Below are 27,794 nucleotides of genomic sequence, written 5' to 3'. Positions count from 1 at the left end.
TAATGTGGTAAATGACTATTCTACTAAGGCTACATCCACACGACAACGGCAATGAGTTTTTTTTTTTTTTTTTAAATATCGCGTCCACATGGACAACGGATCAGCAAAATATCAGGTTCTTATGGCAACGCAACGCTTGCTGAAAACGATGCAATACACATGCCACACCTCTACGTGTGCTGTAAGACAGTCCCATCGGAGACACCAGAACAATAGAAGTAGGACGCATGCACATAAACCCTTTCTTCTGTAGCATCAGCCACATAAAGTTTTGATTATTAGTCAATAGCATAAAATAGTATCTATTGTCTAAGACACTTATTTATATTTCATATTAAAACATCTATGTAAATTAATACATAGAAAGCCTGGCCAGGCGCTGAACGTTCTTCTGCCTTCACTTTAAGAGAAATTCAGGGCGAGCATGAGCCTAGGTTCTTCCCTGTCACTGTCACACGCACACACCTTCTCACTCCCTGTCCTATGGCTATAGTCCCTTTAAATCACGTGCTCGTTTTCTGAATGGAGACGCGGAAAGAGGAATGAACGGGGGTAGATGGGGAGAGAGAGAGAAATGAACGGGGGTAGATGGAAGCCAGTACGCCAACATTCTGAGATCCTCCAGAATTCTTTAATGGTCCGGAATAAATTGAATGCTACACGTTGATGGATTACTTTGTTCTTCTACGCCCTTTTTGAGGAATGTATTGTCGGACTTAAACCAACATCTGAAGAGGTGAGATCGCTCCTTTTTTTTCCTATTTTTGCTGGCGGGATTGTTTTTGGAAAGCGCACGGGCGGTGCGCGGTTTGGTACTGCTTCCACAGTGTTTGGACTAAAGACTCTGCCCTAAGGGCTATTCTCTCACTCTCTGTCTCTCACTTTGCACCATTACACAAATATTCACAGAGAAAATATTTTGTAAGCACGTTTCATGAACCAAGTTATAGGATTTGTTGACAACTCGCATCGAGTTCGTTACACTTCTACCCGGCGTGAAGCACTGACAGTCATGTGGTTGTGACGTCATCATAAACAAATCCGTTCTACTCATCCAGACGACTTCGCAACGGCACCGTTGCCAGATTTTTTCACTCTGGAACCCGTTCTCAAAAGATTTCGTTTTGGGGCACCCAAAACGCCGGTGCTGTGTGGACGCCAGGCCGAAACGATAAACAGTTTTATCAGATTCACCTGAATCTGTTGCCATGTGGACAGGGCCTAAATGTCTGGTTTTTGGTGCAATATCTCCATAGGTGTATAGAGGCCCATTTCCAGCAACTATCACTCCAGTGTTCTAATGGTACAATGTGTTTGCTCATTGCCTCAGAAGGCTAATGGATGATTAGAAAACCCTTGTACAATCATGTTAGCACAGCTGAAAACAGTTGAGCTCTTTAGAGAAGCTATAAAACTGACCTTCCTTTGAGCAGATTGAGTTTCTGGAGCATCACATTTGTGGGGTCGATTAAATGCTCAAAATGGGCAGAAAAATGTCTTGACTATATTTTCTATTCATTTTACAACTTATGGTGGTAAATAAAAGTGTGACTTTTCATGGAAAACACAAAATTGTCTGGGTGACCCCAAACTTTTGAACGGTAGTATATTACGCCACTCTCCCCAATGGAGAATGAAAGTGCAATATTGTTATAATATTGCACGTTGTCAAGACAACACGACGTCACACACTGGAGCTCATGCAAAGATCTAATGACACAACTTTTCTGCTGCGCATGTGCACAATCATTTCTTTGTTGGCGGGGAAAGAGAGAAGACGAGGCTAATCCAGTGCTAGGTTTAAGCACGAAATGAAATGAACTGAAACTAAAGACGTGCTGAACACCTGAAAGGCTGAACACCAAAACGTCCTTATATATTCTTCACGCATATTTACGAGAGAAAAACATACCAACGGACATCGAAAAACTGGAAAAGAGACACGTCGGAGATGTAAAATTTCCACGCTAGCGAGTGACTGTGACCGTTTGTAAACAAACATGGCTGTGAAGTTTGCTTTGTTAAATATGGACGATTTTGAGAGAATTTTGGCTGTCAGGTCGTTCCGTTGTGTGTAGGTGCCAATGTTGATTTTAAAAGTATCTACAGTGCCCTCCACAATTATTGGCACCCCTGGTTAAGATGTGTTAAAAGCCTTAAAATAAACTCAATTTTTATTGCAGAAGCATAATCTCTCACTGAAAATTGTAGAAAAATGTAACACTTAAGTCATTCATTCATTCATTATCTCTAGCCGCTTTATCCTTCTACAGGGTCGCAGGCAAGCCGGAGCCTATCCCAGCTGACTACGGGCGAAAGGCGGGGTACACCCTGGACAAGTCGCCAGGTCATCACAGGGCTAACACATAGACACAGACAACCATTCACACTCACATTCACACCTACGGTCAATTTAGAGTCACCAGTTAACCTAACCTGCATGTCTTTGGACTGTGGGGGAAACCGGAGCACCCGGAGGAAACCCACGCGGACACGGGGAGAACATGCAAACTCCACACAGAAAGGCCCTCGCCGGCCCCGGGGCTCGAACCCAGGACCTTCTTGCTGTGAGGCGACAGCGCTAACCACTACACCACCGTGCCGCCCGTAACACTTAAGTGAATTTACAAAATAAATCCCTGTTCCACAATTATTGGCACCCATAACAATTCCTAGAAAATAAATGTAATTGAAGCATTTCTGTCATTTCTACTGTAATTTATAAAGTTGATCAGAGTATCTAGGAACCTTTAATTAGTAATTCATCACATCCTGTTTCCCTGGGGTATAAATGTGACACAGAGGCCTATTTCTCTTATCCATTCTTCAACATGGGAAAGACAAGAGAACACACCATTCAAGTAAGGCAGATCTACAGTCAGAGGAATCATCAATAAGATTAAAACAACTGGAACAGTGGCAAACAAGCCTGGATGAGGATGCAGGTTTATCTTGCCACCACGCACAGTGAGGAGGATGGGAAGAGAAGTAAAAAGTTCTCCAAAGCTCACTGTTCGAGAATTGCATTAAAGAGTAGCATCTTGGGGTCACAAAGTCTCCATAACAACCATCAGGTGCTATCTACATGCCAGCAAGCTGTTTGGGAGGCATGCACGGAAAAAGCCTTTTCTCACTTACAAGCATAAACACAAACGTCTGGAGTTCGCTAAGCAGTAGTGGGACTTCAACTGGGACCATGTGCTTTGGTCAGATGAGACCAAGATAGAGCTTTTTGGCAACAAACACTCCAAGTGGGTCTGGCGTAACACAAAAGATGAGTATGCAGAAAAGCACCTCCTGCCCACTGTGAAGTATGGGGGAGGATCGGTGATGCTGTGGGCCTGTTTCTCTTCCAAAGGCCCCAGGAACTTTGTTAGGGTGCATGGCATCATGAACTCTTTGAAATACCAGGACATTTTAAATCAAAATCTGGTGGCCTCTGCCTGAAAGCTGAAGATGGGTCGTCACTGGGTCTTTCAGCAAGATAATGACCCTAAACATGTGGCCAAATCTACACAAAAATGGTTCACCAGACACAAAATCAAGCTTCTCCCATGGCCATCTCAGTCCCCAGACCTCAGCCCAATTGAAAACCTGCGGGGTGAGCTGAAGAGGAGAGTGCATAGGAGAGGACCCAGGACTCTGGATGATTTAGAGAGATTGTGCAAAGAGGAATTTTCGGATATCCCTCTCTCTGTATTCTCCCATCTTGTGAAATGTTATAGGAGTGTGCTGTCTTGTTAGCAAAAGGGAGTTGTACAAAGTATTAACATCAGGGGTGCCAATAATTGTGGCACACATGATTTCATGTAAAAGAATTATTTCTTAATGTGGGATATTTTTTCCCCCATTGAATAAATGCACTTGAATTAAAGGTTGGATTTTTCTCTTTTTTTGCATTGTCCTATATTTAAAAAAAAATAAATGTATTAGAAGCCTAAGAACATATCTTAACGAGGGGTGCCAATAATTGTGGAGGGCGCTGTAAGTAAATTACACAAGGAAAATACTACTAATAATGATGATGTCTGGCTTGACTGCGCTAGCATTGGGCTACGCTAGCACTACACCAGCTAGAAGGTAACTGGACTGCTACGCTAACAGCACCAAGTTGTGGTTAAGCTAGCATCGGCCTTCACTAATGCTACTGCTACACCGGCTGGAAGCTAACTGGACTGCTGTGCTAACAGCACCAAATCATGGGTAAGCTAGCGTCAGCCTTCGCTAATACTACTGCTACGCCGGCTGGAAACTAACTGGACTGACACTCTAACAGCACCAAATCATGGGTAAGCTAGCGTCAGCCTTTGCTAATACTACTGTTATGCCAGCTGGAAACTAGCTGGACTGCCGCTCTAACAGCACCATGTTGTGGTTAAACTAGTATCGGCCTTCACTAACGCTACTGCTACGGCGGCTGGAAGCTAACTGGACTGCTGCACTAACAGCACCGAATCATGAGTAAGCTAGCATCAGCTTTTGCTACTGCTACTGCTATGCTAGCTGGAAACTAACTGGACTGCTGCTCTAACAGCACCAAGTTGTGGTTAAGCTAGTGTCGGCCTTCACCAAGGCTACTGCTACACTGGCTGGAAGCTAACTGGACTGCTGCGCTAACAGCACTGAGTTGCGGGTAAGCTAGTGTCAGCCTTCGCTAATACTACTGCTATGCTGGCTGGAAACTAACTAGACTGCCGTTCTAACAGCACCAAGTTATGGTTAAGCTAGTGTTGGCCTTCACTAATGCTACTGCTACACTGGCTGGAAGCTAACTGGACTGCTGCACTAACAGCACTTGACTCATGGGTAAGCTAGCATCAGCCTTTGCTATGCTAGCTGGAAACTAACTGGACTGTTGCTCTAACAGCACCAAGTCGTGGTTAAGCTTGTGTTGGCCTTCGAGAATGCTGATATGAAGAGTGTCTATGTATAATAATAATAATATTGCCTGGCTTTTTTTGTGGTATATCAGATATATTCCATTCAGTTAGCATGACCCTGAACTCGTCTTCGACTTGTTCGATATCATGCTAGCTGAATGGAATATATCTGATAGACCACTCAACGCCAGCCAATATTATTTGATTATTATCTATTACTTGTAAACGAATAAATTTACATTAGCACGGAAAAGAGCGCCAAGTTACCCACGCTAGCCACAGTTACAGCTGTAACGTGAAGTAAAGAATAATCGTAAACTCATGAAATAAAGAATAACTGAAATGACGAATGATGGATTTCATATGATTTACCCAGTTCACCTTTTCAGTCAAGTGCTTACAAAAAAAACCCCCTTGCAACCTTTCCAGCTTATACAGACCCAACTTTTTACGACAGCCCAGTCTTTTGCAGTATACTTTCCCACTTAGATTGCACGCACCCCAATAAAAAAAGGGTGGGACCCCAAAACACTGCTCTTCAAAATAAGTCCCTAACAAACAAAGGTCATCAGTGACATTAGAAAGAACAAGAACGAATGTATTACAATCCAAAGCACATACAGTATATACGGTCATTCATTGGACAGGGTCGTCTATAAGCTGTACACCAAATTTCTGTACCTGTTGTTATTAAAATATCTATCCTCACTAATAACATTTTAAAATTCATCACAAAACAAAGCAACAAATCAAAACGTATCTCGCTAAAGCTAGCCAGTTTGCTTATTTGCATGTATTAACTGGTTAATGCTAGCTAGCGAACTCGTCTAGCCGTATGTTCGTTTTACGTCACGGTACATTTTTTTGTTTTTATTTCACAAAATGCTGTGTAGCAAAACGGCTACAAAAGAGTGACCCAGAATAAAACTGCTGTTAGCGTCAGGTTTGTTTTTGTTAGCTAGTTAGCAAAGTAGCATTAGATACATGCTGGGGCTGTGGATAAATAGTACATAGTAATGGAGATGAGCTTTACTGGGTTAATTGTACAGCTCCAAGGTAATTTACTGTATAGAACAGATTAGATCTGATCCACTGATTGATCTCAGATGGCTTTTAGCCATGAAGGCTAATCCTCCAGTTTAATCCTTAGAGAGACTCTATGGCACTCCAGGAGTCACATACTAAGTGTGTGTATTAGGGTGGCCAGACGTCCGGCTTTAGGCCGGACCGTCCGTCTTTTCAATGTCTTGTCCGGCACAGCATCAAGCCGGACGCACATTTGTCCTCCTTGTAGAGACGATGAGCGGAATTATATAATATCGACTTGCCAGACTGGAAGAGCAGAGTTCTAGAATAACGTTTTGTAGGGAAACTGCAGATCTGTGCTGCACACTAGTAATCTACAATAAAGAGTTTATGGCTCGATGTTTTTTGGCATGCAGTGCGAACTCCGCACCGCGTGGCGTTGCGTTCTAGAACGCGTTGCGCTCTATCCTTTGATGATCTTCCTGGCGCGTGCCTAGTGCCCTGCCCCCCTGGCCCTGGCTGGGACTTGGAAACACGAGTCTGTCTGGTAGACCAGCTGCTCACAACTTTAACTTGTTAGGATATGGATGACAGTGCAAATGCACATCTACTATATCTACCTTAAGTTTAATTTCAGTGGTTTGTTACTCCACAATGTTTTTAATAAATACAAATATGGTGTTCTAGCCAATTAAGAGCTAATACATGAATTATAATAAATATTATGAATGCTTTAAAACGTTTTATAATGTTGCTGGTTATGTTGCCTATTTGTTCTTTGAGAATCTACAAACGTTGTGCTTTTTGGTACTCAGCACCTTAAGTTTAATTTCAGTGGTTTGTTAACTCCACAGTGTTTTTAATAAATATAAATACTGTGTGTTCTAGCCAATTAAGAGCTAATACATGAATTATAATAAATACCAGGGGCGATTCTAGCATCTGATCTTTGGGGGTGCTTAGCCCCCAGAGCTGACAGAGGCACCTGGCTTGAACGACAGTGTTTCCACGTTTATTCCGCGTTTATTTCCACGTTAGTTCCTCATCGGCGTGGAATCCAGTTAAAAAAAACACCATGTCGTAGCAAGCACTCACGCGGACAGGCAACCCAATCAGAGGGGACGCAAGGAGGAGAGGGATTTTACTGGTCATAGAACTATCACGTAACAGGTGAATTCAAGAACACACACACGCCCGCGCACACATTCATTGCGCAGTGCGCAAGGGCACTTATTTCTGAAAATTACGTCCAAAAGCAGTGTTTTTGAGGGTGCTGAGCTGGGGGTGCTGAGCTCGTTTTTGGGGGTGCTTGAGCACCCCCAAAAATAGGCTAAACACGCCCCTGATAAATACTATGAATGCTTTGACCTTACTCTTTTTTTTTTTTTTTTTTTCCCCCACAATCATAATCTTTAACCCTACAAAATTGCGATGTTGATTTCACCAAACTTGAGTGACTTGCATAAAAATAATCCATTCTCAATCTTGCCACTGTGGTTTACATAAAAACTTGAGGGCTATGAATCAGATGGGATTTGCCATTATTCACCCTAAAATTGATTAGAATGCAGGAAATTGCATCTAAGAAATACAAAATTTTCTGGGGGAGGGCCCCCAGACCCCCCGTCCAAATAATGTCCTCCTTTTTGGTGTTATGGAAATGGTCACCCTAGTTTGTATGTTTGTTGATGTGTGTCCAGGCTAAGGAGTTCCTGAAAGAGCAGGCCTGGAAGAATCACTTTGCAGAATATGGCCAGGGTGTGTGCATGTACCGCACGGAGAAGACCAAAGAGCTGGTGCTCAAAGGCATCCCAGAGAACATGAGAGGAGACCTGTGGCTTCTGTTCTCTGGTGAGACATGCACACATGCACGTACAATTCACACACTTCTAGCAACGGCTTGTTAATAAATGAATTTTTGGCAGTGCAATGCCATTTCATCAAGTCACATCATTTATTTCATAGCAAGGACAATCAGCTGGGTTTTGGGCTCTTTTTCCAAAGTTATGTTCACATATCTGTCTCAAAAAATTCATTAATAAAAATAAATAAAAGAAGAGGAAAGAAGGAAAAGTTTTTCAGTATGAACTTGTGCTGCATGTTGGTGATCTAATGCCTTAGGACAATTAATGGTATTTCCCCCCCATCCTTTAATTTGTCACCTGTTTGTCATGCGCACACATGTATGTATATTTACATCAAGCGGTTGACCTACTTTCTGTGTTATTGTAGACCTCAATGGTATGCACCCAACTGACGATCTTAAATAATTTCCTGTTTACAAAATGAAAAGTAGTTTAAGTTCAGACCTTGTCTGCATGCATGTGTGTTCTCAAACAGGGGCGATTAATGAGATGGCTACTCACCCTGGCTACTATGAGGACTTGGTGGAGAAGTCGATGGGAAAATATAATTTAGCCACAGAAGAAATTGAGCGTGACCTTCACCGCTCGCTGCCCGAACACCCGGCCTTTCAGAACGAGATGGGCATCGCCGCACTGAGACGAGTTCTCACTGCGTATGCTTTCCGCAACCCCAACATCGGCTACTGTCAGGTACACACACATTCATTTTTATTAGTTTTATACCCCCACTCCAGGGGGGGGGTACTGGTTTACCTCTGTCTGTCTGTCCGAAACACCCTTTTTCTCAGCAGCCACAAATCCCAGCCAATTGGTACCAAACTTCAGCTTGGGGTTCTATACTGTGTTCAGGTCTGTTGCACATCGACTTCTTGTTTACCGACTGAATGTATTTACGAAACATATAGGATGGATTTACAAAATTTTCATAACATTTTTCTCAGCAACTACAAATTGCAACTGCTCGATATTTGGTACCGAGCTTCAGCTTGGGGTTCTCTACTGTGTATACCGTTTTCAGGTCTGTCGCACATCGACTTCCTGTTTACCGACTGAATGTATTTACGGAACATATAGGGTGGATTTTGACGCTATTTCAAGATGCAAAATGCTATTTCAAAATGACGGTTACCAGGATGCTATTTGAAATCCCTGGGGGGAGAGACACTGCTCTTTACTTGCTTGTCTCAGGGTTAATTATTTGTTGAAGTCTCATCTCATCTCATTATCTGTAGCCGCTTTATCCTGTTCTACAGGGTCGCAGGCAAGCTGGAGCCTATCCCAGCTGACTACGGGCGAAAGGCGGGGTACACCCTGGACAAGTCGCCAGGTCATCACAGGGCTGACACATAGACACAGACAACCATTCACACTCACATTCAAACCTACAGTCAATTTAGAGTCACCAGTTAACCTAACCTGCATGTCTTTGGACTGTGGGGGAAACCGGAGCACCCGGAGGAAACCCACGCAGACACAGGGAGAACATGCAAACTCCGCACAGAAAGGCCCTCGCCGGCCACGGGGCTCGAACCCGGACCTTCTTGCTGTGAGGCGACAGCGCTAACCACTACACCACCGTGCCTCCCGTTTGTTGAAGTCAACATTCATAATAAGTGTCCTATTCCTTCGATCGCTTGTGTTCTGATATAAGCAAGAGCGGGGGGATACGTAAGTGAGCAGTAGCTCACAGTTGATCTTGTTAATCCAATTGTCGCAAAAATGTATAAACCAGGTCGACACTAAAATACTAGTGTCTAGGAAAAACGCAATTCATAGACGCCCCGATAAGATGGGGTGTGTGTGTGGTATGTCCTCAGCAGGTACACACAATTAATATACAGTACCAGTAAAAAATTTGGACACACCTTCTATTTCAGTGTTTTATTCTTTATGCTTATTAATTAAAAGGTACTTCATGTCTTAAAGTAATGATGGATGTCGTTTCTCTTTACTTAGTTGAGTGGTTCTTGACACATGCATGGATTACTACAGTTGTGGTGTTTGAATAGGACTATTTACTGTATTTTTATTGTTTACTGTTTGATCTCAAATGCATTAAGAAGGCAAGAAACTCGTCCGCTAATTAACTTTTGACGAAGCACAGCTGTTATTTGAAAAGCGTTCCAGGTGACTACCTCATGAAGCTGGTTAAGATAACGCCAATAGTGTGGAAAGTGGCATCAAGGTAAACGCTGGCTACTTTGAAGAATCTAAAATATCAAACGTATTTGGTTTGTTTGGTTTTTTTTTTAAACACAAAATATGGAACACGTATGGAATTATTTCATAGTTTTGATGTCTTCAGTATTTGTAGAAAATAATCACAATATTCATAGAACAGCCTATGAAGGAGTAGGGGTGCACAAACTTTTGACTGGGACTGTACAGGAAAAATACATCGTTATTCGTGTGTGGTTTGGTTTTTGTTTTTCTCTCAGGATGTTCATCATTAAATTGCATTGCACACATTTCGCACCATCAGTATATAATCAGATGAGCGTGTACACGAACGTACCTCAGTACAGACCACTTTTGGTTTAAACCACAAACACGTTCTGCAGTGCCAGTTACTTCCTGCCACACACCCTCCTGAAAAGCCACACACCGTGCACATTTACCATGAACACACCTGTGCGTGCACCTTCTGCATGGGACAAAGCGAAGTCTTTCAAGTAGACTCCGTGCTTTCACGTTTAATGAAAAGATCTGCAACACAAGTCATGACATACTAGATGACATTGTTTTAGTCGCCTTTCAGCCTACACACTATATAGTGAGGACGCCATTTTGTAGCGCTGTCCAAAACCTTAGTGAGGATTATTTACACCGTGTATATAGTGCACTCAAAGTATCCCACAATGCATCACGAAAAGCAGTGTACAACGATGGTCACTAACCAAAGCAGTAGATCCCATCATGCATTGCGGTTGCGCTGAAAGAAATCAAATTAAAAGTCTCAAATTTGATTTAATAAAAGGCAGTGGCAAAGAAGAAAGTATTCAGCCTTGATTTAAAAAAGAACTGAAAGATGCAGGTACTTTGTGTTTATTAACATGGGAAATACGTTCAGTATAATAGGGATTTATCACAAAAATACACACGTGTTTATTATTTTGAAAACCCACCAGCCGACTGATCTGGCACATTTTAATTGTGCGACAGTAATGACGTAAATAACGGCGTGACAGAGTAGTGTCCGAAAGTGGTTTTTTTTTTTTTTTTTTTTCATTTTACCAATGAGCTCACTATATAGTCCTCTGTAGAGTAATTCCCTGTGTAGGGAGTAGTGAACGAGTGAGTGATTTCGGCCACAGGGAGGGAATTGGCAGAGCATCAAGCTAAGGCTCCATACAGTAGAAACCTATAAGCTTCTTTCTTTTGTGAGTCACTTTGGAAACACTAATATTTTATATATATATATATATATATATATATATATATATATATATATATATATATATATATATATATAAAAATATAATTATTATTATTATTTTTTTTTGTGGAGGCCACTGCCTCACAGAGGCGAAGCGAGGCTGTAGCCACTACGTCATCGTGTTGTAAGAATGAGTGTAACAATCGCGCACTACGCATACAGGTGTTCCAATTAAAATGGCCGGTGAGTGTATACAATTCGGTTCCCCATTCGAAATAAATGGACTAGACTAAAGAAATCGCTTTCAGACATGTTTATGCTTATTACTCAGGGAAAGTGCGTTCCGATTTTAATATATACTCCAGGTCATCCCCCTTTCCTCAGCCAGTGGTCTCATGTGTGATAGAGCTGTGACACACTTCCGAGTTCTTACAGGAAGTTGTCGAAAAGAGTATTGAGACCACTGAGCTCTAGCGCCGAGCCATTTCCAGAAAATAAGAGTTTAGGTCATGGCGACTGTGTGTGTGTGTCAGCCTCGGTTCGGAGGTTTCAGTTTGGAAAACTGTAAGAGTAGAATAATATAAAGTACAGACACTTGGTATATTTTACTTCTGTGATTTTTAAATTGTTCATTTTTGGATTACGCTTCATTTTTGTGGCTACTGCCTCAGAGTAAATATATATATATATATGCTATATTTACTGTATGGACATGGGATCCAAAAACAATTTTATTTATAAGCACTAACCACATGGACCCATAGAGGACCTATTTTTTTTTTTCTTTCCATACTACTTAGCTTCAACCTAGAGGTCTGCACGGGTCGGATTTTTCAGTCCCGCTCCCGCCCGCATTGTGCAGTCCCACTCCCGCATTGTGCAGTCCCACTCGCGCCCGCAAAGAATTATGATTTTCAGTCCCGCTCCTGCCCGCGCCCACAAAAAAATTATGATTTTCAGTCCCGCCCGCGCCTGCCATATTTTGTCCCGCTCCCACCCGCAAATCCTGCATGATGCAGACGTTCGCATTATTTCTCAGGAAAGTTCTTGTCTTGACACAGCATGATGGTGCCCCGCCCCCTACTTTGAGTGGATTTGAGCATAAATATCTACAGCTCACGTTTGTTATTGTTAACCTTATTTCTGAATTCAGCATGTAGTATCTCTAATAATAATAATTAGTGCAGTCAAACGATTAAAATATTTAATCGCAAATCACACATTTTTATCACATGAGAAACCATTGTAATTCTCTGATCAGCATAAAAAAGTGAATGGGCTTGCTTTGTACCAATGTTTTTTTTTTTTTTTTTTATTGCAAAGCTAGTAAAAGAAATGAATTGATTTCCTGCTTGCGTTAGTCTACAACTTTAATCAGAGAGACAGGTTACACAGTGACGGTAGGCTTGACTCAATGCTATCCCAGAAATCCTTCCTGTAATATGCAAATTTGGCCGCCTCTGATTGGACAGCCAAATTTGCATATTACAGGAAGGATTTCTGGTATAGCATTGAGTCAAGCCTACCGTCACTGTGTAACCTTTCTCTCTGGTTAAAGTTGTAGACTAACGCAACAAGTAAATCAATTCACTCATGGTTCTCTTGCTAGCTGGGTGTGAACTGTGAGTCATTAGAGTGATCAGTGGCAAGTTTAAGATGCTATTTCTCACTCAATCCGGCAATCTGACTTTCTCTGTAAATTTAGGCATCTTAAAATGTTTTTATTAATGCCAAATAAAATATCCAGCACAAATTATATATGATAGACATAAATTAATAATTTATAAATTTTATTTCAAGCATGTTTTTAGTTAGTGGGACTGCAGCTTATCACCGCTCCCACCCGCGCCGCATATGTGCACTTCCGGTCCCGCCCGCGCCCGCAATGAGCTTTCAAAATTTGTCCCGCACTGCATTGCAGCGGGTCCTGCGGGACTCCCGCGGGAGTGTAGGGCTCTACTTCAACCTTTTTTTTTTTACTGAAGCACTTCACACTTCGGTTCTTTCACAAAAATCACTTATCCTGTAAATATAATAAAATGTGATAAAGTATAAAATATGCTTTATATAAATCCTAACAAAAGGAAAAAAAAAATCCAACAAATCTGTCTATATAGATGTAACTGGATGTAAACAATCCCAGTTCCAAAAAGTTGTTTCTTTTCCAAATCTAATTCCAATCTTTGCCATTTGAGACAGGATCTCTGATATCTGATCCACCGTTTTTAGCTCATCCGGCCGACAGGTGATGAGTTTATGCCATCGTGTTGTCTGGCGTCGTCCACGTTTCATGAAAACACTTCTTCTCTTTCAATTCTTCACTGATTTTTATTCTTTTTGGCAGGAAGGTAGGTCTACCTGGGGTGCATATAACTTCTACCCAGCTTTGCTTAATTACAACTATTAATGAAGTTATGGACTAATTAAGCCTTAATGAGTGAGCAGTTCAACAAAATTCACTTCTTCTCAGTCCATTCCTCACCATTTTGTATCTCATCTCATCTCTTATCTCATTATCTCTAGCCGCTTTATCCTGTTCTACAGGGTCGCGGGCAAGCTGGAGCCTATCCCAGCTGACTACAGGGGAAAGGCGGGGTACACCCTGGACAAGTCGCCAGGTCATCACAGGGCCAACACATAGACACAGACAACCATTCACACTCACATTCACACCTACGCTCAATTTAGAGTCACCAGTTAACCTAACCTGCATGTCTTTGGACTGTGGGGGAAACCGGAGCACCCGGAGGAAACCCACGCTGACACGGGGAGAACATGCAAACTCCGCACAGAAAGACCCTCACCAGCCACGGGGCTCGAACCCGGACCTTCTTGCTGTGAGGCGACAGCACTAACCACTACACCACCGTGCCGCCCCATTTTGTATCCTTTCTGGCAAATAGGTCGGTATTCCTAGGGTGTATATAGCTTCTATCTATAGCTTGTACATAGTGTTTATAACTTGTAACGTTTATTGCGCAAGGTGGTCCACTTTTAGATCATTCCTTCTGGACTAGACTGGGCCGGAGTGAGCTACACCATCATTGACGGTCTCGTGTACGATAAAATCTTTCCTGAAGATGAATGAACGATGTTGTGTTGTGCTCAGGCGATGAACATTGTGACGTCAGTGTTGCTGCTCTACGCTAAGGAGGAGGAGGCTTTCTGGCTGCTGGTGGCGCTGTGTGAGAGGATGCTCCCAGACTACTATAACACCAGAGTTGTGGGTCAGTCATCATTATCATTATTATTATTTTGTCTTTCTGCTTATTTTCTTCCCTTATTATCAACGGAGTGAAAAAAAACGCATTCTATCTCATCCTGCTCTTTATGCACGTGTGGATGTGTATGCGTTGTCTCACACACAGGTGCGTTGGTGGATCAGGGTGTGTTCGAGGAGTTGGCCCGTGTGCACGTCCCTCAGCTGTACGACTGCATGCAGGAGCTGGGTGTGATCTCGACCATTTCTCTGTCCTGGTTCCTCACGCTCTTCCTGTCTGTCATGCCCTTCGAGAGCGCTGTGGTCGTAGTCGACTGTTTCTTCTACGAGGGCATTAAGCTCATCTTTCAGCTGGCGCTGTCTGTTCTCGACGCCAACATCCACCAGCTGCTCAATTGCAAGGATGACGGAGAAGCCATGACGGTTCTCGGCAGGTCAGAGACCTTTTTTTTTTCTCTTTTTTTCTTCCATACAAACTTTTGTTATAGATTTCAATTTTATGACTTCTACATTATCAAATGAGTACAAAAACTATTCGAGTCCAAATATTCGTTTTCCAGCACAAAATTAAATGTTACAGGGAAAACGTTTGTATCTGAGCAGCATATTAGATAAGAGAGCACGTTTCAGATTAAAAAAGAAAAGCTAATGAAGGCTACTGGGTTTTGCGGCAAAATGAAGAAGCGAGTGCGACGGTCAAAGTGTCCAGAAGAATTGTGGCTGGTTCTGTAAAATGCTCAGTAAAACCTACAGCTCATTTCCACATAAAACTGCACTCACTGTACTTGAGACTATTTTTTTTTAAAGCAAAGGTCAAGCCAAGTTTATTTGTATAGCGCTTTTAACAATAAACATTGTCCCAAAGCAGCTTTACAGAATTTTAATGACTTTAAACATGAGCTAATTTTATCCCTAATCTATCCCCAATGAGCAAGCCTGTGGCGACGGTGGCAAGGGAAAAACTCCCTCAGATGACATGAGGAAGAAACCTTGAGAGGAACCAGACTCAAAAGGGAACCCATCCTCATTTGGGCAACAACAGGCAACATGATAACAGTCCTAACATAAAGTCAGCTTCGTTGATGCTATAAACCCCCCACTGATGGAAACCCGAGCGCAAAACTGTTCATGACAACCACAGTCCTAAAGTCAGAAAGTCAACTGCAGTCCCCAGCCACAAAAGCACCACTGCAAGAGTCCAGAGCGTCCTCCAGGCGTGACCCCCAACTGTCCACATGGGGCCGCCCTCCACAGGAGCGATGCAATGAGACTCTGACCAGACACAGGGCACCAGGATGGATCAGGCAGGTCCGAGGAACAGAAGAGGTCAGCATCTCGATCCCAGGACCGACATGTAACTCAGAGGGACAGATTTGAGGGGGGGAGAGAGAGAGAGAGAGAAAACACAGGTTGTTAGGTATGCCCAATGTCACCTGAATAAGTAGGAACAGTATACATATTGCACTGAGTACAAGCAGGGACTCCGGAAACTAACTATGAGAGCGTAACTAAAAGGGCAGAGCCAGAAGGTAACACAGGCATGAGGGGACATAAAGCAGCAGCCACTACACCGTCAACAAACTCGAGTGAGCAAGCGAGTGGGGGACTGACAGCATCCATACATCCCAGTTTACCAAAACACTCTGTCATGCCTCTTTTCCACCATATCAGTTCCAGGGCTGGTTCGGGGCTGGTGCTGGTTCACAACTCGTTCAACTTGCGAGCCAGCTGAGAACCAGTTTGCTTTTCCATAGCTCGCGGTGCTAAGCGGAGCCACGTCATTACGTCGCTGTATACGTCATTACGTCACTGTATGCGTCAGTTACGTCGCTATGTTTGCATAAACCTTGGCGCGAATATCAAAGCAAAAACAACATGGAAGCAGCAGCAGCAACAACAATAATAATAATGGATGACTTCGTTTGTACAGCTGCTGCTTCTCGTTGCTTAAAAATGGCGATCTTTCGCGGTCTTGTTATTGTTGTTGGTCTTAACAACTCCGCGCCCCCCCCCCCCCCCCCCCCCCCCCCCCCCCCGACGTAAGCGGTTCTTTCCTCTGGCCCAGCAGAGAATTGGTGCTAGCCTGGAACCGGTTTTTCTGGCCCCAGAGCCAGTTCTTTGTCAGTGGAAACAGAAAACCCAGTTCCAAACTAAGCACTGGCCCCGAACCAGCCCTGGAACTGCTTTGGTGGAAAAGGGGCATCTGAGGACTCTCCAAATAAAGGGTTGTCTAGCACCAAATATTGACTGTTTCATTTATTATAGCTTACTGCTTACTGTATTTTCATGTTGAAACATTTCAGTTCAATATTTTTAAGCCATTTTTGGCCGACAGCATTTCTTTACATGCGCCTAAGACTTCTGCACAGTACTGTACATCATCATCATACGATGTTGTGTGTGTGTGTGTGTGTGTAGGTATCTAGACAGTGTTACCAATAAGGACAGCACTCTGCCCCCAATCCCACACCTACACTCGCTCCTCACTGATGATGGAGAACCTCATCCTGAGGTGGACATCTTTAAACTAGTGCGCAGCTCCTATGAGGTATGAAATTGTCTGGTTTTGTGCACCTTATTTATTTATTTTTAACCATTTTGTTTGGTCAGTTCAGCGGTTACAGATCCATTTCTCAGTTGATTATCTCCCACTATGTGCAGAAATTCGGTTCTATTCGGGCGGATGTGATCGAACAGATGCGCTTCAAGCAGAGGCTGAGGGTCATCCAGACTATAGAGGACACGACCAAGCGCAATGTGGTAATCACTCCATCCATACACTACCATAACAAGCTGACTTATAGTTTAAGAATGTGGTTTATTTATTTATTTTTTTTGTGCGCGCACGTGGTTGTTTCTATTTCATGAGCTGTAACAGCAATTTTGTAGGCATCTTTGGAAATTGTGCATGAAAACTGGCGATTACTTTTGTCCGCTAATGTAGGCTATATTTCCTGTTTCAACCAAGGACAGTAGATTTTAGATGAATGAAAAATATACAGGTAGTTGTCGACTTACACTACCGTTCAAAAGTTTGGGGTCACCCAGACAATTTTGTGTTTTCCATGAAAAGTCACACTTTTATTTACCACCATAAGTTGTAAAATGAATAGAAAATATAGTCAAGACATTTTTCTGGCCATTTTGAGCATTTAATCGACCCCACAAATGTGATGCTCCAGAAACTCAATCTGCTCAAAGGAAGGTCAGTTTTATAGCTTCTCTAAAGAGCTCAACTGTTTTCAGCTGTGCTAACATGATTGTACAAGGGTTTTCTAATCATCCATTAGCCTTCTGAGGCAATGAGCAAACACATTGTACCATTAGAACACTGGAGTGAGAGTTGCTGGAAATGGGCCTCTATACACCTATGGAGATATTGCACCAAAAACCAGACATTTGCAGCCAGAATAGTCATTTACCACATTAGCAATGTATAGAGTGGATTTTTGATTAGTTTAAAGTGATCTTCATTGAAAAGAACAGTGCTTTTCTTTCAAAAATAAGGACATTTCAAAGTGACCCCAAACTTTTGAACAGTAGTGTACGACTGCGTTTGGTTACGACTGACTGGCCGTAAACTGATCTGGTCGTAAGTCGGCCTATGTTAAATGAACGCAAGTAAATTGTGATGTGTAATGATATTGTAATCATCTTGAAGTCTTATTTTATCAACATTTTCTTATTTCATTACCTTGGCTCATTATTTGGTTTAAGTCAAACACTGCATACTACACTGCGTACAGTACAATTCGTTTAATATGTGCAAAACAAAAAATACGAAATACAGGTGTGAAAAATAGAAAACTTTGAAACATACCAAAATACAAATGTAAAACATAGCAAAATGCAAAATTTTGTGACCGCTGGCATGACTGGTGCTTGGCTGTGGGTCGTCTACGTCATCATCAGCTGTTGCAGCGCTCGGGCTGGCAGGAGGATTTGCTCTTTTCATAAACATGGTAAGCCTCGTCTGAATCGTTTGTTTCTTTTTCTCCGTGATTACCGTAATTACCAACACAAACGGACACGGGAGAAGTTTACTGTACCGGGATACTGCTCACACTGGGAAACCCTCGCCAGTCGTAACCAGACGGTTGTAAAATCGATCGGTCATAAGTTGCATAGGTCGTAAGTCGACGACTACCTGTACACAGTCCTACAATCAAATGTGAATTCTTTCAGGAAGGGGTTAGGAACTGAATTTTCCCAAACACAGTTCAAAGGATTAGTCAATGCCACTGGCCCTCATAGATTTTATATTTAACAGTTATTCCATGAAATCGAGTCGTACATGAGCTGATAGCCAAAGAGGCGTGTAGCACCGAGTCGGCTATAATCCATGTACGACGAGATTGAGTGGAATAACTGTTTTATTCTATCCATATTCACTGGATTTTCAGAAACGGAGCATTTTTATTTTTTGCAAATTCGATAGATAAAAATTTTATACAAACGTCCGACAAAATAATTTCCGCTTAGAATGTAAACGAACCTGCGAAATGACAGGAGCAATTTGTGAAATATGCGATAATAATAATTATTGAAAAATTAGAAGATACACTCTTACCGTGAAATACTTTTTATTCCATATTTTGTTGCCGTATTTTTTTGGGGTTTTGTTTTCAAGTACAGTTTTTTTTGTTTTTTTTTGTCCTCGGTTGGTTCAGTAACACGCGTGGCCATTTTCTTCTTCTTCAGGGTTTCTTTTTTGGTGGTTGGCAAACCAACTTAAAAGTGCATTACTACCACCTACTGGGCTGGAGTGTGGAACAGGCGATATGTGGGGAAGACGACCATATTCTTTTAGCTATTTCTGTTTCTTTTAAATACTTGATAACAAAGTAATATATCTGACTTGATGTGCGCCGCCATTTTGTCTTGTTTTTCTCTACTTCGAGTATATGAGCTGATATCGTGGTAGTAGAGTAGCCAATCAGAGCACACGATTGCTCATATCCAGTGAATGTGGATAGAATATTATACATGTCCATTATAGTCACTTCCACATCCTTACATACTCCCTTTTTCCTTTTCTCTCTCCTCCTTATTTCCTTCCTCTGCTGCAGGTTCGAACTATAGTCACAGAGACGGCGTTCAGCATGGATGAGCTGGAAGAGCTTTACTCATTATTTAAGGTAGGTTGCAGTCAGAAAAAGCTTTCCATGTATTTTTTTTTTTTCCCGTCCCAAGAGGCTGAATTTATTTCACGCCCCTCAGGCCACTTTGGGCCTCGACCTGTCCAGTGTGTAATGATGATTTAGGGGATGCGATTTATTTATAGCCCTTATATTTCGTACCAAATTAATTAAAAGTTTTTGAGAAAACAAGATGTTGCAGGAAGTAATTTGTCCCAGAATGCTCATAGTAGCATTATTATTTTACTAAACCACCCCCTTATTATTTATTTGTTTGGACATCATCTAGGGGGGAAAAAAAGACTCTGGCCAGGATTTCTAAATTACCTAAAACGTCTCAGATTTGACTTTGCTTTCGTGGTGAGGTTTGCATTCGATGGTGTACATTCAGTGTTGTGTTGTAAAACTTTGACCCCAATTTGTCGAATACGCTCACTGGCCACTTTATTCAGAACACCCATACATCCACCTGCTGTTTTATGCAGTTCTCTAATCAGAATCCCTTGACAGCAGCACAGTGCATCAAATCATGCAGGTACAAATCAAGAGCTTCAGTGAGTTTAATGTTCACTTCAAACAATCAGAATGGGAAAAATTGTGATCTCAAAGTGTGACTTTCTTTCACTGTGGCATGGCTGTTGGTTTGAGCCAGATGGACTGGTTTGAGTATTTCAGAACCTGCTGATCTCCTGGGCTTTTCACACACAACAGTCTCGAGTGTTTAGACAGACAGAATGGTGCGAAAAACATTTGAGTGAGTGAGCAACCATTCTGTGTGTGGAAACGTCTTGTTGATCAGAGAGGTCAGAGGAAAATGGCCAGATCGGTTCAAGCTTTTTTTGCCAGGAAGGATATAGTAACTCTATATAATCACTCTACAACCGTGGTGAGCAGAAAAGCATCTCAGCATGCAACAGCAGAAGAACACATTAGGTTCCACTCCTGCAGCCAAGAACAGGAATCTTAGAATCAAGAACAAGCTCAGTACATGTACACACCCTACATGCAGGCATTAGTCAAACTGCTTCTCAGTCATTTCCCTTAACCTGTGTAGGAAGCGCTGCATCACAGCAACAAGCCAGAGACGCAGCAGCTTGACAGCAGAAACACATGGCACCGAACGCAGCCTAAAAAACTCCCAAACACAAATTGACAGATGAATTACAGAATTGTAATTCTGAGTCCAATAAAGGTGCTAGTGATCTTTCATCATATTGCATGTGCATTTAAATAAATACTGTTTAAATATTTATATTATTGATGTATCCAAAGCACAAAGATACACATTCAAATGTTTAAAAGGTAAACGTTCAATTTCAGACTAATTAATGTACGTGTATAAAAACCTTTTGGCTCGATGAGGCTTGTTATTTTATCTCGGAAATGTAATTAAAACATTTGTGCCATAAACAACATAGTCGCGTAGAAATAAAACCACACACACCACTGTCCCTTTATTTATTTATTTATTTATTTATTATAACAGCTAATTCAACTATACTGTATGACAATTAGTTTATTTGGTTTTATTTATCTTTCTTCCATTCAGTACTGCCAGTTTTTATCTGTATATTATCTGTATATGGTTTGTTCTGGGGATTTTCTTTCTCATCTCATTATCTCTAGCCGCTTTATCCTGTTCTACAGGGTTGCAGGCAAGCTGGAGCCTATCCCAGCTGACTACGGGCGAAAGGCGGGGTACACCCTGGACAAGTCGCCAGGTCATCACAGGGCTGACACATAGACACAGACAACCATTCACACCTACGGTCAATTTAGAGTCACCAGTTAACCTAACCTGCATGTCTTTGGACTGTGGGGGAAACCGGAGCACCCGGAGGAAACCCACGCGGACACAGGGAGAACATGCAAACTCCGCACAGAAAGGCCCTCGCCGGCCACAGGGCTCGAACCCGGACCTTCTTGCTGTGAGGCGACAGCGCTAACCACTACACCACCGTGCCGCCCGGATTTTCTTTTTTTTTTTAATTCTATTTTATGTTGTAGAGTGTCTCTTTCTTTTCACATATCTGATAACTTGCTACTGCAACAAAACAATTTCCCAGCTTGGGATCAATCAATCAATATCTCTCTCTCTGTCTGTCTATCTCTGTATCTATCTGTCTCTCTATGTCTGTCTATCTATATCTTGCTATCTGTCTCTATCTATCTATCTATCTATCTATCTATCTGTCTGTCTGTCTGTCTGTCTGTCTGTCTGTCTGTCTGTCTGTCTGTCTGTCTGTCTATCTGTCTATCTATCTATCGATCTGTCTATCGATCTGTCTGTATGGCTATCGATCTGTCTATCGATCTCTCTGTCCATGTCTATTTACAGTGCTGAGCGTAAATGAGTACACCCCCTTTGAAAAGTAACATTTGAAACAATATCTCAATGAACACAAACAATTTCCAAAATGTTGAAAAGACAAAGTTTAATATAACATCTGTTTAACTTATAACGTGAAAGTAAGGTTAATAATATAACTTAGATTACACACTTTTCAGTTTTACTCAAATTAGGGTGGTGCAAAAATGAGTACACCCCACAACAAAAACTACTACATCTAGTACTTTGTATGGCCTCCATGATTTTTAATGACAGCACCAAGTCTTCTAGGCACGGAATGAACAAGTTGGCGACATTTTGCAACATCAATCTTTTTCCATTCTTCAACAATGACCTCTTTTAGTGACCGGATGCTGGATGGAGAGTGATGCTCAACTTGTCTCTTCAGAATTCCCCAAAGAAAATAATTTCTTTACACCACAAAGGTGAAGGTTACAAGAAGATCAGCAAAGCTTTACTTATCAGTCAGAATACTGTAGCAAATTGGTACAAAAATTTAAGAAAGATGGAACTGCAACCATCTCACAGAGACGTCCAGGTCGTCCACGGAAGTTAACACCTCGACAGGAGCGTCTTCTGATGAGAAGGGTTGAAGAAAATCGGCATGCAAGTTCACTGCAGTTATCTAAAGAAGTAGAAAGCCAAACTGGGGTGACTATTTCCCGTGACACAATACGGCGTACACTGCAGAGGAATGGCATGCATGGATGCCATCCATGAAAGAAGACTCTCCTAAAGCCCAGGCACAAAAAAGCCCGCCTAGAGTTTGCCAGGGCCCATGCTGACAAAGATGAAGACTACTGGGACTCTATACTCTGGAGTGATGAGACCAAGATAAATGTTTTTGGAACTGATGGCTTCAAAACTGTATGGCGTCGCAAAGGTGAGGAACACAAAGAAAAATGCATGGTGCCTACAGTGAAACATGGTGGTGGCAGTGTCCTTATGTGGGGCTGCATGAGTGCTGCTGGTGTCGGGGAGCTGCATTTCAGTGATGGCATCATGAATTCACAGATGTATTGCTCTATACTGAAAGAGAAGATGCTACCATCACTCCATGCCCTTGGTCGTCATGCACTTTTCCAACATGACAATGATCCTAAACACACATCTAAGGCCACTGTTGGATTTCTGAAGAAGAACAGGGTGAAAGTGATTCAGTGGCCAAGTATGTCTCCTGATCTGAAGCCAATCGAACACCTATGGGGAATTCTGAAGAGACAAGTTGAGCATCACTCTCCATCCAGCATCCAGTCACTAAAAGAGGTCATTGTTGAAGAATGGAAAAAGATTGATGTTGCAAAATGTCACCAGCTTGTTCATTCCATGCCTAGAAGACTTGGTGCTGTCATTAAAAATCATGGAGGCCATACAAAGTACTAGATGTAGTAGTTTTTGTTGTGGGGTGTACTCCATTTTTGCACCACCCTAATTTGAGTAAAAATGAAAAAATGTGCAATCTAAGTTATATTATTAACCTTACTTTCATGTTATAAGTTAAACAGATGTTATATTAAACTTTGTCTTTTCAACATTTTGGAAATTGTTTGTGTTCATTGAGATATTGTTTCAAATGTTACTTTTCAAAGGAGGTGTACTGATTTACGCTCAGCACTGTATCTATCGATCTCTGTCCATATCTATCTGTCTATCTATCGATGTCTGTCTGTCGATCTCTCTGTCTACCTGTGTATCTCTCTGTCTACCTGTCTGTCTATTGATCTCCCTGTCTGTCTGTTCATCTATCTATCGATCTCGCTATCTATCTCTATCTCTGCTCCTGTCTGTCTGTCTGTCTGTCTGTCTGTCTATCTATCTATCTATCTATCTTGCTATCTATCTATCTATCTTGCTATCTATCTATCTATCTATCTTGCTATCTCTGTGTGTCTGTCTATCTCTAATTACGAGTTAAAAACCAAAACATGTTGAGGTTCTGAAGTGCCGGTACGATGTTCCCTGTGTAGTGAGTGTATATAGTGAACAGAAGGCCTGTATGCTGAATGAGCTTAAATGGTTCTATTTCTGACGTTGTCAAGAATTCACATTAAAAAAAAAATGTTTAATTTGTGCTAATATCAGCAGTAAGAAAACGCGTCACTCAGTGCATAAGTGTTAATGATAAAACCATCCTTGGGATGTTCTTTGCTTGAAAAAGCGACACAGGTTTCATTTTGATATGTGGTTTATGTGAGCTGCATCTTCTGGCTCTGCTGATAATGTTCAGTCTGTACGCAACAGTAGAATATTACAGGTGTGTATATATATATAATTTTTTTTTTTTTTAATGGAATTTGACAGCTGTAATGTGAAGCAATTAAGCAAGCATAATTAGAAGCTGTGTGTGTGTGTGTGTTCATTTGTTGGATGGAGATGCTCTTTATCTTTGAAGAAGCTGCCAATAGAGGCGAGACCTCAATAAAATGAGATCCAGTCTGATGTCTTCACTGCGCTCTAGCCATTAAGCAGCGCACGCGCACACACACGATCACGAGTTACTGAAGCATATCTGGGTTTTGTAATGAGATTTATGGCTCCTCTGGTACAGCTAACTCGACTGCTCACTCTGCGATACTGAGAACGTACTGCTGCTGGAAATATTTCTCCGTTTTCTTGCATTGTGTTTATATTTGCAGTATGTGTTACTACTGGGATTGTCATGCTTCTCCTCCTCTGCTGATCCCTCTAGGCCGAACACCTGACCAGCTGTTACTGGGGCGGCACGAGTAACCCGATGGACCGTCATGACCCGAGTCTGCCCTACCTGGAGCAGTACCGCATGGACCTGGAGCAGTTTAAGGGCCTGTTCTTGGTGCTCTTTCCCTGGGCCAGTGGCGCACACACCGATGGCCTTGCTGTCCGCTTCTTCCGGCTGCTCGACCAGAACGCGGACGCGCTCATCAACTTCCGAGAGTTCATTAACGGCCTTGGTGAGTCCAGCGTGTGGTCATAAGTCTGCGAGTGTGACCATTTTTATAGCCTGTTTGCCTGCAATATTATTCTTAACATGAATTTTACAAAGGATTGAGATCTTTTTTTGGAACCATTGCTGGTCCAATGCAAAAGGTTCCAGTTGTGTGCTCTACAGTATCAGTTTAAGATTATTAAGTCCTGTTGGTACCAGTCATTTACAAAACCTGCTCGATAAATGATGACAAAAACGCAGAATATTGCTGCAGTATTGTAGAGTTTGAATCTTGACCCTGCCAGAGAAATCCTTGGCCGTGAATTGAAGAGAATAAAATTGGGCCGTGCTCCCTGAGTAGGATGGATGGCATGCTCTCTGTCCCCGTCAATCACAGTGACGCTAGCTATTCACGGGTTTCTGTGATTTCCTGAAGGTGAAAGCGGGCGGATCGTGCTGCAGATAAGTGTCCCGCTGCCTTGTGATGCAGCAAGAGCGGCAGTTTGAAAAGATGCGGTTGGTTGACATCACGTGTCTTGGAGGAAGCACGTGCCAGTCTTTATCCTTCCGTCTGGTAGCTGTTGTGTGATGATCGCTGGCTGGGGGTTGCTCTTGGCCAAAATGGTGGAAAAGCAATATTGTGGTGTTTTGCGTCTCCAAACGCATGAAAGTTAATTTCTGACGATCCGAACCAAAACGAGTATTTACAAACACAAACAGGAATGGATAATTTGGAATTCTATTCATCTGTTGCGTTAACTTGAAGGTTTTTGTGCTTTAATATTGTGCATACAATATTATGTTTGCCAACAAAGTGTTGAGAATAAAAAAAAATGTATAGTTGTCTAAAGAATATTTTCAGCAAATCTGTTCTTTAGTAATTTTCCTTCAGCAGATATGAGCCAGTAAACCAAATGCAGACATTCCAACTCTATCGGAAGTTCTGGGAGTCTCTCGCATATTGATAGCAGCTCTCTGATACCTGGAAACCATATACAAGATCCCAGAAATCGATTTTTGAAAAAGAGAGAGAGAGACTGAGCACAAGGGGGGGGGTGAGAGTGAGCGAGTCAGAGAGAAGGAGGGAGAGGAGAGCGAGCAAGTGAATGAGAAAGGGGGGGTGGAGAGAAAACACAGGGTGTTCGGTATGGCCCAATGTCACCTGAATACCGTAAAATACCAAATAATAGCCGAGTTCCAATTAACCGCCGAGTTCCCTTTAACGGCCGGGTGTACGCGTGTGTTGTGACAAATAAAGGCCGGTTCCGAATACTCGCCGGGGTCTAAAAAAAAAAAAAACATCCGAACGTTCTATCTAGAATCTTGAGGCCCAGCACTTTTCTGGTTTTCTGGTGTTTAAACGATTTTGCATTGCATAGTTTTCTACCGAAACAATATGAATGAATGAATGAATGAATGAATGAATGAAATTATTTCTATAATACTGTTTACAACATTTTGTTACGTGATAATAAACATGCCATTTCAATGTTATAATCTTGGTCTACCGTAATATTTCTTGAGGAATGCAACTCCGTAACTTTTGACAGATGTCTTAGCCACCCCTTTGGGTATACCCAACGAAAGCCAGCGTGTGTGATGACATTGAGGACTGCGGGTTTCCAAGGTTGGACTGCTGCTTCTGTTAAACGACCTAAATTGCCGAATGCATGCGTCAAAGCACACACTGAGTTTTATTAAAGACCTTATACCATTTCACTTGCCCTTACCCATTCGGATCTGGAAGACGCTTTACAAAAAAGGTGAGAGCGTTCTAACATGCATTTCAGTCTGCTCGCGGCCAATCTAATCCAAGGGGCCTTTTCAACAAGTAATCTGTCGTGCAAGTTGGGCAGAAGCACGCGTCAGGCAGGCAACATGTAGGCCTACAAGTCAGTAACCTATTCAACTAACTTTCATCCGAACTTTAAGTTTTCTACGGGGTCGAGCCACCGTACCAACTCACTCGGGGAATAGGCTCATATCCGCCAAATAGGGAGACGTCTTGGAGAGAAACGTGAGAATGCAAGATGACAGTATGTAGCCACTGCAGGTCACTTATTTTTCAGCATAAGAAAAAACCCTTTGGTTTGACACTTCGCACCCTAATTATGTTGCTTCAACGTCGCGCCCTCCATGCAATTTCAGATTGACAGACATCGCGAAGCGCAAAGGGTGGAGGCTGCATGGGTGAGGGTGATAGCAAGTGACCATAACTTTGCAGAGTAATTAAATCATAGTGCTGCGCACAGACAATGGTGTGGTTTCTTGATTATTTTGTAAAGCATGCGCTTAACTAGTCATTAACAGGAAAAGGTGTGTGATTTATCCTTTATCCACCCCGACTGTGCCATGCGAAGATGCATTCTGCGTCTTCAAAATTCCCCGAAGTCGGCACCGTGCTATCTGTAATCTAACTCTAAACAAACTGTAAGTTATACTGGTTAAAAGTAGGCCTATCTGAGAATGATTTTTTTCCCCGTTTTGGGGTAGATTTTGGGGAAGGTGTTTGTGAAGAAGGAATTAATCGCCTGTTCCAAATAGCCGCCTAGTCTCTAATACGCGCCGGGTCTCTTACGTGATTGAGACAAACAATCGCCCGGGCTATTATTTGGTATTTTACGGTAAGTAGGAACAGTATACATATTGCACTGAGTGCAAGCAGGGACTCCGGCAACCAACTATGATAGCATAACTAAAAGGGGAGATCCAGAAGGCAACACAGGCATGAGGGAGCCCCGGGACATAAAGCAGCAGCCACTACACCGTCAACAAACTCGAGTGAGCAAGCGAGTGGGGGACTGACAGCATCCATACATCCCAGTTTACCAAAACACACTGTCTGAGGACCCTCCAGATCTACACCTTTACCTCATAAACACCATTAACACAAGGCTTGACTAAACAGATATGTTTTCAGCCTAGACTTAAACGCTGAGACTGTGTCTGATTCCCGAACACTACTTGGAAGGCTGTTCCATAACTGTGGGGCTTTGTAAGAAAAGGCTCCGCCCCCTGATGTAGCCTTCACTAT

General features: G+C 42.3%; 1 protein-coding gene across 1 annotated transcript in view; it reads left to right on the top strand.

Moving 5' to 3' along the window:
- tbc1d9 (TBC1 domain family, member 9 (with GRAM domain)) overlaps positions 1-27,794 on the top strand; it is a 101,394-nt gene that overhangs the window by 55,235 nt on the left and 18,365 nt on the right. Inside the window, exons 10-17 of the mRNA XM_060926504.1 lie at positions 7,607-7,757; positions 8,247-8,461; positions 14,257-14,374; positions 14,516-14,801; positions 16,786-16,915; positions 17,029-17,127; positions 19,437-19,505; positions 24,545-24,785. Coding sequence (XP_060782487.1) covers positions 7,607-7,757; positions 8,247-8,461; positions 14,257-14,374; positions 14,516-14,801; positions 16,786-16,915; positions 17,029-17,127; positions 19,437-19,505; positions 24,545-24,785 — 1,309 coding nt within the window. The remainder of the gene's footprint in view (positions 1-7,606; positions 7,758-8,246; positions 8,462-14,256; positions 14,375-14,515; positions 14,802-16,785; positions 16,916-17,028; positions 17,128-19,436; positions 19,506-24,544; positions 24,786-27,794) is intronic.

Source organism: Neoarius graeffei, chromosome 7 (genome assembly GCF_027579695.1).
Source record: "Neoarius graeffei isolate fNeoGra1 chromosome 7, fNeoGra1.pri, whole genome shotgun sequence".
NCBI classification, from domain to species: domain Eukaryota; kingdom Metazoa; phylum Chordata; class Actinopteri; order Siluriformes; family Ariidae; genus Neoarius; species Neoarius graeffei.
This window is presented reverse-complemented; position numbering and strand designations above follow the sequence as displayed.